Consider the following 17,630-nt stretch of genomic DNA (forward strand, 5'->3'; position numbering starts at 1 on the left):
GATTCTAAATTTATTGACTAATGTAGTTAATGGCGTTGCCAGGAGTGCCCAGTTTTGTTTCACCTTGTTTTTATTGTGCAGTTAAAATCGATGAATAAATCTTGGATTTTCTTGTCTCCGTACCTGCAGGGCAGTTTACTGTTGTTTCACAATAATGCAGGGAAAATAATAAAAGATTATATTATCCCACAGTTCCCTACCTACCCAGCAGCTAACTCTGTCCTTCGATGTAAAACCTTAAAAAAAGATCCTCCCACTATCAAACGGCCGATGACCTTTTATTTTACTGCACAGTCTATTTTTTTCCCTCTGAATTCTAAACTGGATCAAAGTTTATTCTTACATTTGTTCCGACACATTTAGATTACATTATTTTAACGGCGCACTAACCAGCAGGAGAACGCACCGAGAGCGACGGGCCAGATTGTGTTGACTTTCTAAATATTTGTCCGGTGTATTTTCTGAGAATGATCGCACAGACACAGTTGTTTTATGCACGCGTGTTGTATTACAGACAAAAACTATCCACTGCAGTTTTACGGACGCGTTCATTTGGAGTCCCTCAATCTTTTTTGGGGCCTTCGCCCGGTGGCGCCGTCGTGTCTTGCTCCGCCCGTGTGGTTGCTGCGGCTTCCTCTGCGGCAGAGCTTCCTGTTGAGGTTGTAGCCGGACTCTCGGCGTCTCCACCGGCCTCGGCCTCCGCTGCTGCGTCAGAAACGGCCGTCAAAACAGCGTCCCGCTCATCAGCGGCTTCTGAATTATCTGCGTCTGCCTCCGGATGGCTTTGTGCTTTCTGCTGCCGCTGGTGGCTGGCGGACGGTTCTTCATACTGCACCAACGACATGGGCACGCGAACCGTGTCCAGTCCGTTGACCTGGAAGAATACAGTGTGGAGAATAAGCGGTCTGCTTTTTGGTAAACAACAACCGTATTTGAACATTAGTCACTGTTGTGCTTTAGTAAATGAAATACTTAAGAATGGAAGAAAAAAAAAAAAAAACGAGGAACACATATTTGAACGTGAAATGAGTAGGTGCTTTTGGTATTATTGTAAAAACACTAAGAAAAGGTAACTCCGTCCCAAAGAAAAATTAAGTACTTGTAAAACGCAGCTGCTTTATTTTGCAGTAATAACGGAAAAACACGTATTTTTGTGTGCAACAGCGTGAAATACACAGATATATTCTTACCGTAACGTCACACCAGTAGTCGCCCAATTCCTTCACCGGCTCAAATGGCAGATTCAATGCATGAGGAGGCACAACGACTCCCAACTAAAGCAAGGTTATATTAAAAAAACAACAACAATTGTATTGCTTTTGTGTTCATCAGAATCACTTCATATAAACAAAAAAACAATTCAATTCTATTCGAAATAGAAAAGTAAAGAGGATAAACGCAGAGATACAGAGCCATACCTTCTTGGCGAACTGTCTACAGACACCTTCTTTAGTGAGCTGGAAATCAGGAGAAGGCATTTTGATAATCTTCAGCTTGGAGCGTTTAAGGAACTCCACCGTCTGCAAAAACACCAGGAAACATTTGTTAAAAAAAATTAAAAAAAACCAAAAAACCTGACATCTGTTAAGTCTGTTGTTCCTTTTACTACTTGATGATTTGTGACTCAGGGACCCGAGTCGTGAGGAAAATCCTGAAAAAAAAAAAAGAAATCTCTCCAGTAGATCAAAACTCACCATTTCTCCAGTGCGGGTTTGGATTCTGTCTTCTGGCCTCCCCTCGCGCAGGAGCTGCGTGTAAAAGAGGGCACGGTGACGAAAAGCTACACGTTGTTATCCAACCCGCGTGAACTAAACGACATCATTTAAAAGCAGCACGTACTCTTAACTCCTCTGCGAACATCTGTTTGTTCTCCGGCGATGGATACACTGCGAGGCCTTGGGGCAGCAGCTTATTTCGGCCAACGGCCTTCCTCACCAACACCGTGTCCCCTCGTCCACCGAGCTCTGTCAACAAAGTTGTTTCCATTATGTAAATCATTTAACCGGTGCAAAAAAAAAAAAAAAAAAAAGAAAAAGAAAGAAGAAAAAGTTTCTTAACTTCCTGGGACACTGAAGCTACTCACTTGGTACCGTCTGAGTCAGTATGAGCTCCATCTGGTCCTTGGGAGCATGTTTGGAGTCTTCCACCAGCTTGTAGATCCTGTGCCTTGGAGGGTGAAGCCTCGGCGGGCTGCCCACTTTGGACAAGGGCACCTGCCACCATCGCTCCACCACCACGGTGCTCTACGGAAAGATGGAGCGACCGGAGATGAGTTCACAGACCTGTAAGTTTGCTGTTGTGGCAAAACACACGTAGTTAATGTAATTGTTGTTATAGCTCTGCGGAAAAAGAAAACGGTTATGAGGTGGGGGTTTTTTTTTGGATCGTTCTACTTTATATTTATATTCTTAACCAATCTGACCAAAAATCTATCTTACTATAAGATGCATCGGAGAGGACATTTGAGCTTCCTTTATAATCAAAAATGGCGTTTAAAATTCTTCCCCTAATATACAAAGCCCTTAAATGCATAGCTCCATCTGTTAGTACAGATCTCAGTGTACCTTAGTATCCTGTCTCTCTCTGTCTCTCTCTCTCTGCTGTTCTTTTCTCTCTCCGCTCTCCTCACCCAAAACCTCCCGACACGACTTTCGTATTGTCCTTAGTTAGGCGTGTCCGATTAAAGCTGTCCATTAATACGCCGGGACCCCTCATCATGTCATCCGTCCGGTTTGACCGAGCGGAGACACCGACTGACCTGAGCAGCCGTCACGGAGAAGCTCCGGACAGCCGGCTGGCCGAGCAGCTCCTGAAGGACACGGCGGCCCGAGCTCCACATGTTCGTTCGGCAACCGCAGCTCCACCACCTTCAACAGTTTTGAACCGCACCAGTCGTTTCAAGAGGTCCAGCGCAAAAAAAAAAACCAAAAAACAAAACAAAAAAACCCTCGCTTGGGCACCGCCACTATTAATTTATCCCCGAACCACACTGTCGATTCGCTGCACGCACGCCAGCAACAAAGATAACTTGCGACGCTTGTTGTGTGACGTAAAAGGACCCCACCGGTTGCGTAGTCGTCCAAAAATAAAGCCGGAATCAAAAAGTCCTGGCATTCGAAAGTCTTACAATCTATAGTCGTAAACTTCGTTTCGAGCGTCAATATAAAATAGAATTTGCGGCGTGTATACAGATAGATTTGAATATAGGTTGAATGTATTTCATTTAAGCAGTTAATGTCATATGTATATGTCTATGTACATACACGTGGGCTCTATATGATAAATGTTTTGTCTTTTATGCTTTCTCGTTCAGTTATAAAGTAAAAATCTATGTTATCTGTACAGAAAATGCTGTGTATAAAAATGTCAACAAACTCGAACCTTTATAGCAGAAAGAGTATCCGAAGTTTTAGCAGACTATTGGGGTACAGTTTTTTGTTTATGGTCATTGAAACCTTTTGTGAAAAACTGTTACAGAGCATTCATTTTCAAGTGTCAATACATAATACAGAGGCAAAAATAAACATTTTGTAATCATCACCTCAATCCAAATTTGGGGATAGTAAAAACACAACCATAAAGTCCCTCAGTGCTTAATTTTAAACACTGAAATATCATTAAAAAGAAGTTATGTAGGAAATAGTTTCTTTTTTTACACAATTTATTTATGCAATAAAACATATTCATCTTTTATTTTTAAGCAACGCACTTCATTATTACTGCACCATCTTAAATGGTACAATTAAGAAATGTTATTCCAACTGCAGAAACACATTTGACAGACACATAGCAGAGTTGACTATATAAACATTTATAAACAAAATTAATTTCTTATATATCTCAATACTGAATCAATATTAGCTGCCACAAAAGATTTTACCGGTCGTTGTCTTCTGGCTCAAAATATTGACAGTTTTACAAGAAGCACAAGTTCTACAAGAAGCATCTGATCTGACAGGAAGTTGATGTTTCAACAGCTCTTAGATTTGAATACATCAGCTTGTTAAGCAACTAATGTTGAATTTATGTGGAGTGCTGGTGCCATGACATAAGACAATTTCAGGAAACCCCCTTTCTTCAAGCATTTATAGGAGGATTGCAGAAAAGAAAATCTATCTTGTAGCAGTGTTTAGATTTGCAGGTGCCTGCTGCGTTAATACCTAGTGTACAACTTTAATAACTACCACAAATAATACAAAAACAAATATCCTTAGCACCAAGAGCGAAATCTGTCAAAAAATTCCACACTTTTGAAAGCCAGTGCAAAGTTAAATTCCTGGAGATATGACCCAGGTGTTAAGTCACACATCACCATAATCACTTGTCGCACCGTAGAAAGAATTGCGGCCGGGTATCAAGTGGCGTGTCGCAACTACAGTCATACAGCAGGTCAGCAGAGCGAAGCAACAACCAAATAAAACCAAGACCGCCAGGGTGACCCACACCAGTGTCGTGATAACAAAGGCAAACTGGTAGGTCGTCCTCTGGCAGTACAGATTTGGTCCGTCTTTTGAGTAGTTTGGAGGATACACCGAATAAATCCAGCTGGTGCCTACAGGGTGCAGACAGACAAGGCATACAGGAGAACATTTCAGTTCAGTTTAGAGTTGAAACTGTCACTGGACTGAACTTAAAGGCCGAGAATATCTGCTTTATACCATGACTGATGGGGTCCAACTTCAACATGAATTTTCCTTCCAAAGTTAGAACAGCTTTGCCTGTCTGATTTCCATCTATGTTGCTTTCATTGGGTGAGGTTTGATTAGATATCATTGACAGTGACCAAAAAACCCACCAGATGTCATCTGATTCTGACTCAAATAATGCTGGATCCTGATTGGTTGCACGGAATTAAGTGACATCACTTTTTTCTAAATGAGCTTCACCCACTTCAAAACATTAAAGGGTGCACAGAAAAGAAAAGGAAAGTATTGAAAATGTTAAATGACGAAAATTAAAAACGCAGGATCCCATCAATCATGCTAACACAGTAGGTATTTTTTGATTTTTGCTGCAATATGTTTCCAAGTACAAATACCTAAGGCACTACACTTAGTTTCTTTCCATCACTACCTGATTTTAAGCAAAAATGTAAAATGTGTGGAAAGATTCATTTTTGTGCTCACCTGCTATGAACCAGCAGAAACTGAAGATGTGCAGGCAGGTCATGCAGACCGTGCTCAGGATGTAGACGCTGCCGTCCTTGAACATGGACATGGTGTAGGTCATACACAGAGCGAGGATACTGCTTGCTCCCAGCACTACCAGGTAGATGGGGATGTAGGGGTGCAGAGGACAACTTCCCAGATGTGTGATCCCTATGCAGCCGAACAATATCAGATACAACCATGGTAAACATGAAAAAACATACTGAAAGCTGCATTCACAAAATATTTAAAAATGTAAGTTATGGTACTAGTACAAAAGTAGACCTACCCAATCCAATGGCTGCTATCATGACGATCCACCAAATCATGTTCACCACAACTACAAAAAAGAAAGAGGCAGAGGGTCAAGGATTGGTAAAACAGCAACGCAGATTCAAATAACGTAAAAGCAAGGCATGAATTTGATGAAGAAAAATCATCGAACCAATTGTTGCAATCAGCGTGGCTCTTTGAGGCCTGGGCTCCATCTGCAGCGATGGATTCATATCTACAGTCAAGACAGAGGGAGTCCTGTCACACTTATACACAAACAACTACGAGTAGAAGAGCTGCAGCAGCACTGCTCCGTACTGTACCTGTCCAGCTGTGAATGGAGACACTTTTAAAAGCCGTTTTCCTCTTCCAGTATTCACCAAACTAGAGGAGCACCATGCGTGAGTCAGCGTCAGTCACTTCTTAACAAAGTGATAACTTTGTGAACATCCTTTGCCGTTTTGACAGGATGTTAAGACATGCAGCAAGCGTTTCAACAACTTGTGCAATCCTCTCTGAGTCCAACGAAAAGGAAACAATGATAAAATCAGCCACCGTTATCTGAGATAAACAAACTGCATGCAATATAGGCTGAACAGCTACTGTACATCCCAGCTATAACTGTTTTGTTCTAAAGAGGGTCTGAGAAAATTATGCAATGACCTATCAACATTTTCAGCGGGTTTTCAGGCTTTTGACATAATTCATCGGACTTGTAGTGTAGTTCCCTTTTTAAAAGTGATAAAAATACATTTTAAAACCAACAGGAAACCGCGCAAAGATAATAAAGCCGATGTGCAATTAGTTTTCATTAAGACTGTGGTTCTGTTGTGACAGCTGCAGTCATTTTGTGTTGCAAATGTTGACACTGCATATTTCCTACAAGACAGCTTAAGATCAGGATGTTCGTGCCAACTATAGAGGTGCCAACACAACCTGCTCCCATGTGTCTCTGCAGCAGCACTGCCACCCTGTGACGAACATAAACATGACTGTTCACATCAGTCCTGGATAAAACATGACTCTTGACAGCCATTCAAAGGGGTAAAGAAACAAAGACAGCGACCTCTGCCAACGTCAATATCAGCTTGTTGTTCATTTGGATTGTTTCAGGTTTATCACAGCTACCAAATTACCTGACTGGTTTTTAACTGACACAACGTGTCATGACAGCACTTATTATAACACACTTCATCAGTTTTCACAGCAGTTTATTGCTGCACAAAACTCCACATGTTGCCATTTTTGTTTGTTTTTAATCAACATTTATTTTGTTCTCAGTATCTTTTGTGAGTGACACAAAGAGTTATAATTTAAACCATATTCCTTTCACTATGGTTGAATCTGAGCTACAACGGCTGTCTGGCTCAGACATCAGCAGTAAAATGTTTGATCATCCTCTTTGTAAGTGAAGTGAAACCTGCGTTGCTATGTATCGGGTTAAAGGCCTGTCCTCTCTTTATGACCACTTTTAGCTGGAAGTCAATGATCATTTGAATAATAGGCGCGGCAGGGAAGTCCATGCATATGATTCCAAAGCGCTGGTTCAGGTCTGTCTTGGCTCTCAGGTAGTCGTACAGTTGTGCATTGATGCGCTGTGCGACGGCTCTGGGGTACGCAAACAAACCAGCTCCACTGCTGTAGGTGAGAAAGATCTGCGCATTGTTTCCTGCGGGGGCAGCCTCGAGGTGTTCGTAGACACTCTGCCATTTCTCCTCCACATGCAGGAGTGTGGGTACCTACAGGGAACAGCAAAAGGTTTTGTGGTTCAAAAGCATTTTGGGTCAATTCAGAAAATATTTCAAGCATCACAAACTGTTGTACAGATTACTTTAAAAGAGAATGGGAGGTCGATATACAACATATAGATGATATTATATCAGAGGAATCACATTTACTGTTCTCAGCTTAAATATTGTTAAAGACATGAATTTACAATACCACAGAGGCTGTAGTTTAAACATGTTACTGAGAAGCATTTTTGCCTTAAACGCTCTCGAAATGTTCAAGGATACTTATTAGATAGACATTTTGAAAGGTGAAGAAGCAATCTTTAGTAGAAATGATTCGTACACACAACAAATCAAAAAAGGACCACAATACAAAACTAGAAGATCAGAAAATTGTTTTTGACCAGAAAGGTCATCACTTTATCATTTTATCCTACTAAACATTTGTGTCAAATTTTGTCACGATTAGTGTATGGGTTTTTTCAGTTATGGCTATAAACATGTTCTATGAGGTAACAGTGACTTTGACCTTTGACATTTCACCACCAAATCTAATCAATTCATTATTGGAACCAAGAAAACGTTCGTGCCAATTCTAAAGACAGTCCCTGCAGGCCTTCCCGAGATATCACGTTCATGAGGATGGGACGCATGTATGTACGGTCCACCAAAAAAAACATAATGCCTCCGGCCATGGCTCTCACCAGTGACAAGGGATTAAAAAAAATTATAATAATAATTTGTTATACCTTCCAGTCATCAGCTATGTCCAGGGAACCATACCGCATCCCCAAGTCTGGCCCAGAAAAGTCTTGCAGGATAATGAGTTTCCCTCGGGCCTCGCTCATGGTCGGCACGAGTCGGCTGTGCCATAGCAGGTCCCAGTGAGCGTAACGATGGATGAAGTCCACCACAGCACCGTAGATGTCGTACGTCTCACTGAACTCCTCTTTCACACGCATCAGCACCGTCTCACTTGGATACTCGCGCAGGAAATCAGCCACACCCTCCAGGACGTGACCAAAGTGCGCCCGCTGGTAGGACACCCCGTGATGGATGGTGAGGTTCCCCTTGACGTGACGCACACGGACGTCTAGAAAGCGAACACCGGCGCGGAGCTGAGAGGCCAGGCTCCAGGTCTGGCACTCAGCGTACACACCGCCATACAGGGCCATGGTGTTGTGAGTCCCAGGCATGGTGACCTCAGACAGCGGCTGATCATCAGGGATTTTGGCCATCCAGGACGGGTTGAGGAACTCCGGGTTGGGAGTGTCATCATAGTCAGGTCTCTGAATCGCACCGGAACTCAAACCAATGATTCTAAAAAAAACAAAAACAGACAAATATGACATATTTAGTTTATCAGCCTTTAAACATGCCAGACGTTCATGTGACTTTTTTTTTCTTTACTCAGGCACGATTGGAGTCTTACCATTCTGATGTGGGTGCTTTAAAGCTCTTTGATACTAAATAGCTGTTAATTGTGATGGCAATAAATGTTTTTATAGGTATATGTAGAGAACAATATCTCTAAATCACAGTAATCGTATGGTAAAGAATATAAATACAACTAATAAAAAAACAACAACACAAGTGCGTAGGCAATTTGTTCAGAGGTGCCAAGAGCTCAGTGCGCTGTGACGTATGAAAACACATGCGAGTATAAAACATTATGAGAAAACACTTCCTCTAATTGAACCTCATATGCACAGCATTTAGAAAAGAAGTGAGAAAACACACCTAAAGATTGAAATGTGATGCAAATACAGCAAACGAAACCACCATAGTTGTTGTTTTTTCTGCTTTTGTACAGCTGCGTTATCTTGTATGGGTTTTTTTTGTAGAATTTTTTAGATATCTAAATTTACTTTTCAATGCATTGCACACAAAGTTGCTCTTCAGCTTTTGATTGCTTCCCTTTGTATTCTCTGATTCACCGTTTGTACTTGTTGATCTGAACTGTCTGTGCAGGAAGAAATAAAAGCTGAATTTAAATAACCTAAAACGGGAATTTACAATAATATATTGGCACGCAGTGTGTTAGTCTGATTATGTGTTTAATGTATATGCAGCATGTTTTTTGTTTTTTGACATACTCACCCCAACAGGACAGTCAGGTCAGTTAACAGCTTGTCCATTTTTACTGGACCTTGTCTTGTGTTGCTCCTCATGTCTGACTTTCCAGTCCTGAGAACAGAGAATGATTTAGAGGCAAAGGAAAGAAAAAGAAACAGAAAAACAGAAAATGTTATTTAGTTTAATGTACTAAGAGCAACTGGCTAATGAGACGATCATTTAGATACAGTAAGCAGAGCATCAAAAGACAAGAGATCAAGTGACAAATTGCCAGAAAAGTGAAAGAAGTTATCCAAATACTGTATCTATCCTGATGATCATAAAAACAAAAATCATTTAAAAATACTGTAACAAACAGGCAGTGATAAAACAAATGAAATTTTTGTTCTGGTTCAGTGAATGTTATTCGGTATCTTGCACTGTTATAATGGCATTGATGCCTACACTCCTGATTACAGATGGCAAGTTTAAGCTATTGTCTCAAGTTTACATTTATCGCAGAAAAACAGCAATATTTAAAGAAAGGTTTTTAAATCAATATTTGTTCACTTTTGGTTGAGAAATACATAAAGTTAAGAGGAAACAGAAGCTAAATAAATTTTCAGCTCTTGTAAAATTCACTTGCTGACAAGAAAAATAAAGAACACATTAATTTCATGAGAGTATGTCAGTCTATCAATTTGATTGTGGTCGGGCCTGAGGTCGACCTCACCTCACCCCTCTGCGCCAATTCAATGGCGGGCTTAAACCCATTTAATCCCAAAACTGAACTAAACCATCCACCGCTGCTTTATCGAACCTGCTGATGTGCTGCTCTGTTCGCTTCATACCTGAAACCAGAGGGTGTTCGTCCTCAGTCCAGTCCGGGTGCCTGGGAGATGGACGGCGGGCAGAAAGAGAGGGAGAGAGAGGAGCGGAGGTGTCAGAGACAAAATGACAGCCAGCGTTTCGACCTGGGATGTTATTGTGGGAAATACCAGAGAGACGCAGCTGAGCCCTACACTACAGATCTGGGGTGGGAGTGCAGGGGTGTGTATGCATGAGGGGGGAGAGAGGGGTTAAGGGGGAGAGGGGGGAGAGGGGTATTCATCGGATCACGTCCCTAACCTACTGTGGTACGGAAACATCAAATATCCACGAGTCACATCAAGGAAGTAGATTAAAAATCCAGTATTTAATAACTTCCTTCAGTTTATGTTGGTGATTGCTTTGATATAACATATATACCTCATTCTATTTGAAAATAGCATGCAGACAGTGATTAGAAGGTGAAAGTCTGGTAAAGTCAGTAGAATCTTCTTATCAACACTTAAATAATGAGTCACTTATTATTGAGCAAAAGCAGCAAGTGGATCCTAAATCTGCAGCTTTTCTGACAACAAACAATAAACAGAAGTGAAACTGGATCACAGTGATGAACTTGTGCTTCAGCTGGACTTCAAAAAAGACACAGTGGCTGTTCAGGTATATGCAAGGCAGACATTGCATTCCAGTTTCTCCCCTTTTCTCAGGTTCAAATCCAGTTAAATACCTACAGAAACCTCGACAAATGTCTCTCTAACCAGTTTTAAACAAAAGTTAACAATACTTTTCATTACAAAATGTCCTCTACGATGTGCGATTAATGTGGTCATGTATTTTGAGGTTTACGCTGAAACTCTTTTGTGATGTGTGGACTTAAGTTATCATTTTGCATCGCATTCTGCATGTGTAATCGATGAGCACTTGACATGTAACTTTGCTGCCTTTCTGGCCAGGTCACTATTAAAAAAGATTTTATTTCAAATGTTTTTTTACCTGGTTAATAAAGGTGAGACATATTTTTTTAAAAAGCTGCTTGAAACCTCCATAATTCAGTAAAATTGCAAGAAAGATGGTTTCTGTATTTCTATTATTTTGATGTGTTAAACTATAAAGTTGTGATCTGTTAGCCTTTTATGGCACAATGTAGCGAATGTTATGCACAATCAATCAAATAAAACAAAGTTGAATTGGAGGTGTTTTACAGGCAGAGTGGAGGGTGAATAAAAGCACAGCCTCCTGGTTCGAGTAGCAACTGTCACATTTCAAACATGTAACTTCATGTAACTGTAATTGTCTTTCTATCATCGGTAGAGCGTCACCAAGAAGGTCGGCAACGATCTACAAAACACAAAATGAATCTTTTTACACAAGCATCCCACACAAGAATTCATCTGGGTCCCGCTCGTCCCTTCAGAGGGCGCAGGCTGAGAGGAGTGTGAAGTCCTGAGTAAGGAGGGGTCAGGGCAGTGTGTGTGTGTGTATGTGCATATAGTACTTGGAAAAATCTGCAGATGTTTTCCAGTTTTGTCTCATATCACTACGGGGGAAGTCAAATATTACACAACAGCGTTGTCCTTGTCCTGTTGTATAATGTTTGGTTAGCTGTTCCTACAGATTGTATACCCAGAGGGTGCACGATAGAAATTCCGGCAGTTTAAAAATAAATAAATATTCAGGTCAGGTGGAATCCAGGAAGCAGAGCAGTTTTTCTTTTACTTCCCTAGTGAACCACAAACTGGTAAAAACATTTACAGTTTATGTAAAATACAACTAATTAATGGAAGTGTGTGCATCTGCATCTGCCAATCGGCTTGTTGCTCCCTCACTGCGAGTTAAACACTCTATAAAATCACGACTGTTTGCTGTCCCGGCTCCTAAATGGTGGAATGAGCTCCCCAACGACATCAGGACAGCGGAAACTCTGTACCTCTTCCGCCGCAAACTAAAAACACACCTCTTCCGACTTTGCCTTGAATAGGTAGCACTTTAGTAGCGCTTAAAATGCCACTTACTTATAGCACTTTGTAGTTTGTCTATCTTGAAGAAAATTGTACTTTCTTAATTGTTGTTGTTCTGAATTTGTACCCTCATGGTTGAAATGCACTTATTGTAAGTCGCTTTGGATAAAAGCGTCAGCTAAATGAAATGTAATGTAATGTTGTTGATGCCTGTATCAACAGTAATGTAGTTAATTTAACAATTGCTGTCTAAAATGTCTGAGATATGATTGTTGGAAACTGGAGTTTGTTATTCAGAGAGAAAAAAACAAAACAAAGCCAACCCACCACTTATCTACCCAGCCTAATAATAGTCTGGGATGATAAATGGTGAGGGAGGTGTTCAGATCTAAACACTGCAATATAAAAGTACTCAATAAGAAGCAAAGATATTTGAAATATCTAATAATGTATTTGGTGGAGGTGGACCTATGTTATTTTAGATTTTCCTGTAACCTGCAAGACTAAATACTGTTTTAGGTGCTGATTTTTATTCAGTCTATTAGACTTTGTAAGGGGAATGGACACAGTATTTGACATCTTAGCTGGTTTGTTGTACAATTGGCATCACTATGGGAACAATTTTTAAAATTCTTTTAAAATCACTTGTCAGTGCTGATGTGGTTACTGAATGGGAGCATTTTTATTTAATGTGAGCTCACCAAATCAAATTCCTATCTGATATGTTGAAGTGGCAATGAATTGAATATAATATATTCCGTGCAGAAGCTCATTCTCAATACGACCACCTGATGGAGCCAAAGTAAGACATTTTCAAGTGTGACGCTTTAAAACTCCTTCTAATGAAAATTTAAGCTTCTAACCTTGTTAACATGACAGTCAGAGTTTCATCCATCACATGCACTGTGAGGCCTTCCACATCATCGAGCTGCAGGCGAGCCATTGTTCTTTTAATTCTGTTGGGGCTGCTGTTAGTTTGGCCATTTTCCACAGCAGAAATCCAGATTCATCTTAATGAGAGAATAACATTTACGATGCCTCCGTTCCACTCCCAATAAGCCGAGTTTGTATTGTATTTAATATTTCATTTCTATATCAGAACTATATTGTAGTATTTCAGAGACGGCTGTGAAACTGCACTTGGGATCTTTTGTATTGACAAGTCAAAAATGTCTTTAGGTGTTGGGGAGTCTCATGACGTCCATATCTCTAATGCTGTATATGTCTATGCAGCTTTTGGTCATGGGATTTTATATCATGTGTGTGGCCTTTTTCTCTGTTGGAGCATTAAGTTTCAGGTAATTTAAAGGGCCAGCTCACCCAAATGTATTCAGATTTTCTCTCACCCCCAATTGTGTCTAGCTGCAAAACTCGTCACTTTCTGTCATCTTTGAACTGTTGACAGCATTTTCTGTCAAGACATTTTTCTTCCTATATTTTGAGTTGAAAACAAATATGTATGGATATTTTATACAACCACTATAGCTACCTGAAAAGTGCTGGCAGCTTTTTCTGTGATACTGTATCTGCAAAGAATTGCTGAAATTTTCTTTTACACTGGCAAACAAAATAAACAAATCTATCTCTTTGGTAAGAATAGGAACAGACATGTGAATAAACACTTTCTTTTGTAATTTGGGTGAAATGCCACTTCAATGCTCTGTATGTGTCTTTTCAAAAAAGGGTTGAATATGCCTGTCTTCACGGTTTGAAAATTGTGATTAAAAATAAATCAAAGTCTTCTCAGCAGTATCGGTGATACTCACATGAAACCACAGACAATATGAAGTAGTTTGTTTCCTGATTTTTAAGTATCACATTGTCAATCACCTACGTTTCCTAAGCATTTCTGTGGTATCTGGTCATCCAAACTGGCTAGGTGGTGTGGAACTTTACAATTAAAACAAAAAGAAACCCACTGTCAGTGTTGCAGCAGCCTGTGGTTGGAGCTTCAGCCACAATGGATCTGAAAGATCTACCCTCATCCAATCAGCACAGGGCATACCTGACTCACTTCCTGATGTTTAATCCCTTATTTGGCAGGAAGGGGCCGTCCTTATTTGACTAGGGTGGAAAATGATGGAAAGGAGAGTCAGAAGGCTGCAGTAAACAGAGGGATACCAACAATTTTATCTTTGGTGAGTAGACATTTGTCGCCTCTGTGCTTTATAATCTCTCATCTGAAGGATGTTTAATCTCTGTGTGAAAGCTGAGTCAGCTGTATGGCCCTGATAGGAGCACGAGTGGCTGATTCATGTGAGTGGCCCGGAATCAAGAAATGAGAGAAAGATGCCTGAAAGCAAACAGAAAAACAGCCAGAATTTAAGATAAAATACTTGCTGGAGGTTATTTTAGCTGTTACAATGATACTCTGAAGGGCAAGACCTGTAACCATTTGTTTGTGTCCAGTCTTTCTTGTGTTACTACAAAATGAAGACACACCTACTGTTGTCCCAGAGTTAATTTTCCAGAAGGGCAACATTGAGAAGGATGATTAATCGCACAACTATAAGACCGATGAACTACAATTAGATTTGGGTCTGTGGTCGTTGATTGCTGCGTGTCATCAGAAACACTCCTTTTAAGTGCTTCATTAATAACAATATGTCTTAATTGAGATTATTTACTAAAACACTAAACAAAATTCAGTAAAAAAAAAAAAAAAAAAAAAAAAAAAAAAATCTAAATTTGAGAAATGTTGTTTTGCATCAATTAATTGAGTCATTGAAAAAAAAACAACTTTTCTTTTATGATGATTGATTAAGTCTATTTTAAAGCTAAAACATCAAATTGTGGTGGTTCCAGCATCACAAATGTATTGGCTGTTCTTCTTTGTGTTCTGTCAGAATGAATAAAATATGTTTAGGCTTTGGAATGTTTTACTAATATCATCATGAGCTTTTTTCTTCCTTTTTTCTTTTCATATTTTATGGATCAAATGAATTGAATAATTGGGAAAACAAACAAACAGATTTATCAATAATGGAAACATTGTTACCTCTATGCATAGTTATTGAAGGTCTGTGTGTAACATAACATGACCCCTGTTGGTATCATCTTACAAAGTATGGAGTACAAGCAGCAGCTGCTGACATGTGGTGTGTATGCTCAACATTATGCCTTAAGCTTGATTTTTGGGGTCATGGTAGATGAGGCAACATTTGAGATTCTCTGTGACCAAGTTCTAAGTAAAAGATCTTGTTTCCGACATCCAAAACAGTTGTGTTTTACGGTGCATTTTGTTGCTTTTTTTAAAAAAAATATTTTTTTATCTCTTCAGCCTTCAGACTCACTTTGTGTCGACCTTACCGTGGCAGCAGGGATGGCTGACGCAGAGCAAATCAAGAAGACTGCAGCCAAAGTGCTGTGCTGTGTGGAGAAGGTTTCCTCCTTTGCCTCCTCCATCTTCCCCATCTTTGGCATTGTCTCCTCCTTGGTTGGGGTGGCTCGCAAGGGCCTGATAGATGAGGAGGATCACGCTCTGGACAAGGACTTCAAGGAGATCCAGACCAAGCTGGAGACCATCTCTCAAAAGAACCAACAATGCCTGAGGAAGATCCGCATTGATGAGGTGAACGAAACTTACGGGACGCACGAGGAGCGCATCAAACACCAGTACACTGCGTTCAACAGCATGGTGGCCCAGGTGAAGAAAGATCCAGACAACGCACCGCGCTACATGGAGACCTTTGAGGAAAGTTACAAGAGAGACAAGCTTGACATGAGCCTGGGTGTGTTCTACAGCGGTGTGGTGAGTTCAAACACGGTGTTTGGAAGATCTCTGCTGAAGGTGTATCTTGACAACTGTGACGGCGACCGTGAAATCATGGAGCGCCGCTGTTCACACATCGTCCACCTGTTCCACATTGGCCTCATCGCCCTAATGGCCTACACAGCTGTTACACAGGATGACGAAGACGACGTTCGGGTGAAGTGGGGCAAGAGGGTGGAGGAAATCCAGAAGAAGATGGAGGAGGTGCTCAGTCAGTGCAAAGACAAATCGTCCTGAACGTAGACCTGCTGTGAGAGGACGTCCTGCGGGTTTGGTGGCGACAACACGACTAATGATCTGCGCTCTTAGCTGTGGACCAATGAAAAAACGATAAATGGTGAGGGAGGTGTTCAGATCTAAACACTGCAATATAAAAGTACTCAATAAGAAGCAAAGATATTTGAAATATCTAATAATGTAGTTGGTGGAGGTGGACCTATGCTATTTTAGATTTTCCTGTAATCTGCAAGACTAAATACTGTTTTAGGTGCTGATTTTTATTCAGTCTATTAGACTTTGTAAGGGGAATGGACACAGTATTTGACATCTTAGCTGGTTTGTTGTACAATTGGCATCACTATGGGAACAATTTTTAAAATTCTTTTAAAATCACTTGTCGGCCCTGATGTGGTTACTGAATGGGAGCATTTTTATTTAATGTGAGCTCACCAAATCAAATTCCTATCTGATATGTTGAAGTGGCAATGAATTGAATATAATATATTCCGTGCAGAAGCTCATTCTCAATACGACCACCTGATGGAGCCAAAGTAAGACATTTTCAAGTGTGATGCTTTAAAACTCCTTCTAATGAAAATTTAAGCTTCTAACCTTGTTAACATGACAGTCAGAGTTTCATCCATCACATGCACTGTGAGGCCTTCCACATCATCGAGCTGCAGGCGAGCCATTATTCTTTTAATTCTGTTGGGGCTGCTGTTAGTTTGGCCATTTTCCACAGCAGAAATCCAGATTCATCTTAATGAGAGAATAACATTTACGATGCCTCCGTTCCACTCCCAATAAGCCGAGTTTGTATTGTATTTAATATTTCATTTCTATATCAGAACTATATTGTAGTATTTCAGAGACGGCTGTGAAACTGCACTTGGGATCTTTTGTATTGACAAGTCAAAAATGTCTTTATGTGTTGGGGAGTCTCATGACGTCCATATCTCTAATGCTGTTTATGTCTATGCAGCTTTTGGTCATGGGATTTTATATCATGTGTGTGGCCTTTTTCTCTGTTGGAGCATTAAGTTTCAGGTAATTTAAAGGGCCAGCTCACCCAAATGTATTCAGATTTTCTCTCACCCCCAATTGTGTCTAGCTGCAAAACTCGTCACTTTCTGTCATCTTTGAACTGTTGACAGCATTTTCTGTCAAGACATTTTTCTTCCTACATTTTGAGTTGAAAACAAATATGTATGGATATTTTGTACAACCACTATAGCTACCTGAAAAGTGCTGACAGCTTTTTCTGTGATACTGTATCTGCAAAGAATTGCTGAAATTTTCTTTTACACTGGCAAACAAAATAAACAAATCTATCTCTTTGGTAAGAATAGGAACAGACATGTGAATAAACACTTTCTTTTGTAATTTGGGTGAAATGCCACTTCAATGCTCTGTATGTGTCTTTTCAAAAAAGGATTGAATATGCCTGTCTTCACTGTTTGAAAATTGTGATTAAAAATGAATCAAAGTCTTCTCAGCAGTATCGGTGATACTCACATGAAACCACAGACAATATGAAGTAGTTTGTTTCCTGATTTTTAAGTGTCACATTGTTAATCACCTATGTTTCCTGAGCATTTCTGTGGTATCTGGTCATCCAAACTGGTTAGGTGGTGTGGAACTTTACAATTAA

The 17,630-nt window shown here is 40.3% G+C and overlaps 4 protein-coding genes across 5 annotated transcripts; 1 reads left to right on the forward strand and 3 right to left on the reverse strand.

The window, feature by feature from the left end:
- Nucleotides 1–3: 3 nt before the first annotated feature.
- On the reverse strand, nt 4–3,039 carry mrpl9 (mitochondrial ribosomal protein L9). Its single transcript, XM_069176685.1, has 7 exons — nt 2,759–3,039; nt 2,084–2,243; nt 1,840–1,964; nt 1,695–1,748; nt 1,419–1,520; nt 1,191–1,274; nt 4–874 (listed from the first exon to the last, which is right to left on the reverse strand). The coding sequence occupies exons 1-7, from the start codon at nt 2,837–2,839 to the stop codon at nt 563–565; spliced, it is 918 nt and encodes a 305-aa protein (XP_069032786.1). The 5' UTR covers nt 2,840–3,039; the 3' UTR covers nt 4–562.
- Nucleotides 3,040–3,497: 458 nt separating this feature from the next.
- Nucleotides 3,498–5,816, reverse strand: LOC138215003 (transmembrane protein 272-like). Of its 2 annotated transcripts, XM_069176914.1 has the most exons (5): nt 5,744–5,816; nt 5,593–5,655; nt 5,437–5,487; nt 5,127–5,318; nt 3,499–4,552 (listed from the first exon to the last, which is right to left on the reverse strand). In XM_069176914.1, exons 2-5 carry the CDS (start codon nt 5,651–5,653, stop codon nt 4,302–4,304), a joined length of 555 nt encoding a protein of 184 aa, XP_069033015.1. In that variant the 5' UTR covers nt 5,654–5,655; nt 5,744–5,816; the 3' UTR covers nt 3,499–4,301. The 2 variants fall into 2 exon arrangements, with proteins under 2 accessions (XP_069033016.1, XP_069033015.1); XM_069176915.1 differs by lacking the exon at nt 5,744–5,816 and having other exon boundaries at nt 3,498–4,552; nt 5,593–5,737.
- Nucleotides 5,817–6,787: 971 nt separating this feature from the next.
- On the reverse strand, nt 6,788–10,179 carry LOC138214499 (1-phosphatidylinositol phosphodiesterase). Its single transcript, XM_069176168.1, has 4 exons — nt 10,057–10,179; nt 9,251–9,337; nt 7,900–8,470; nt 6,788–7,159 (listed from the first exon to the last, which is right to left on the reverse strand). The coding sequence occupies exons 2-4, from the start codon at nt 9,319–9,321 to the stop codon at nt 6,788–6,790; spliced, it is 1,014 nt and encodes a 337-aa protein (XP_069032269.1). The 5' UTR covers nt 9,322–9,337; nt 10,057–10,179.
- Nucleotides 10,180–14,080: 3,901 nt separating this feature from the next.
- Nucleotides 14,081–17,426, forward strand: LOC138214567 (protein rapunzel-like). Its single transcript, XM_069176293.1, has 2 exons — nt 14,081–14,126; nt 15,269–17,426. The coding sequence occupies exon 2, from the start codon at nt 15,311–15,313 to the stop codon at nt 15,995–15,997; it is 687 nt and encodes a 228-aa protein (XP_069032394.1). The 5' UTR covers nt 14,081–14,126; nt 15,269–15,310; the 3' UTR covers nt 15,998–17,426.
- Nucleotides 17,427–17,630: the final 204 nt, after the last annotated feature.

This window comes from Embiotoca jacksoni, unplaced genomic scaffold (genome assembly GCF_022577435.1).
Source record: "Embiotoca jacksoni isolate LCO1_2020_lvr unplaced genomic scaffold, fEmbJac1.0.p SCAF_7, whole genome shotgun sequence".
NCBI classification, from domain to species: Eukaryota; Metazoa; Chordata; class Actinopteri; family Embiotocidae; genus Embiotoca; species Embiotoca jacksoni.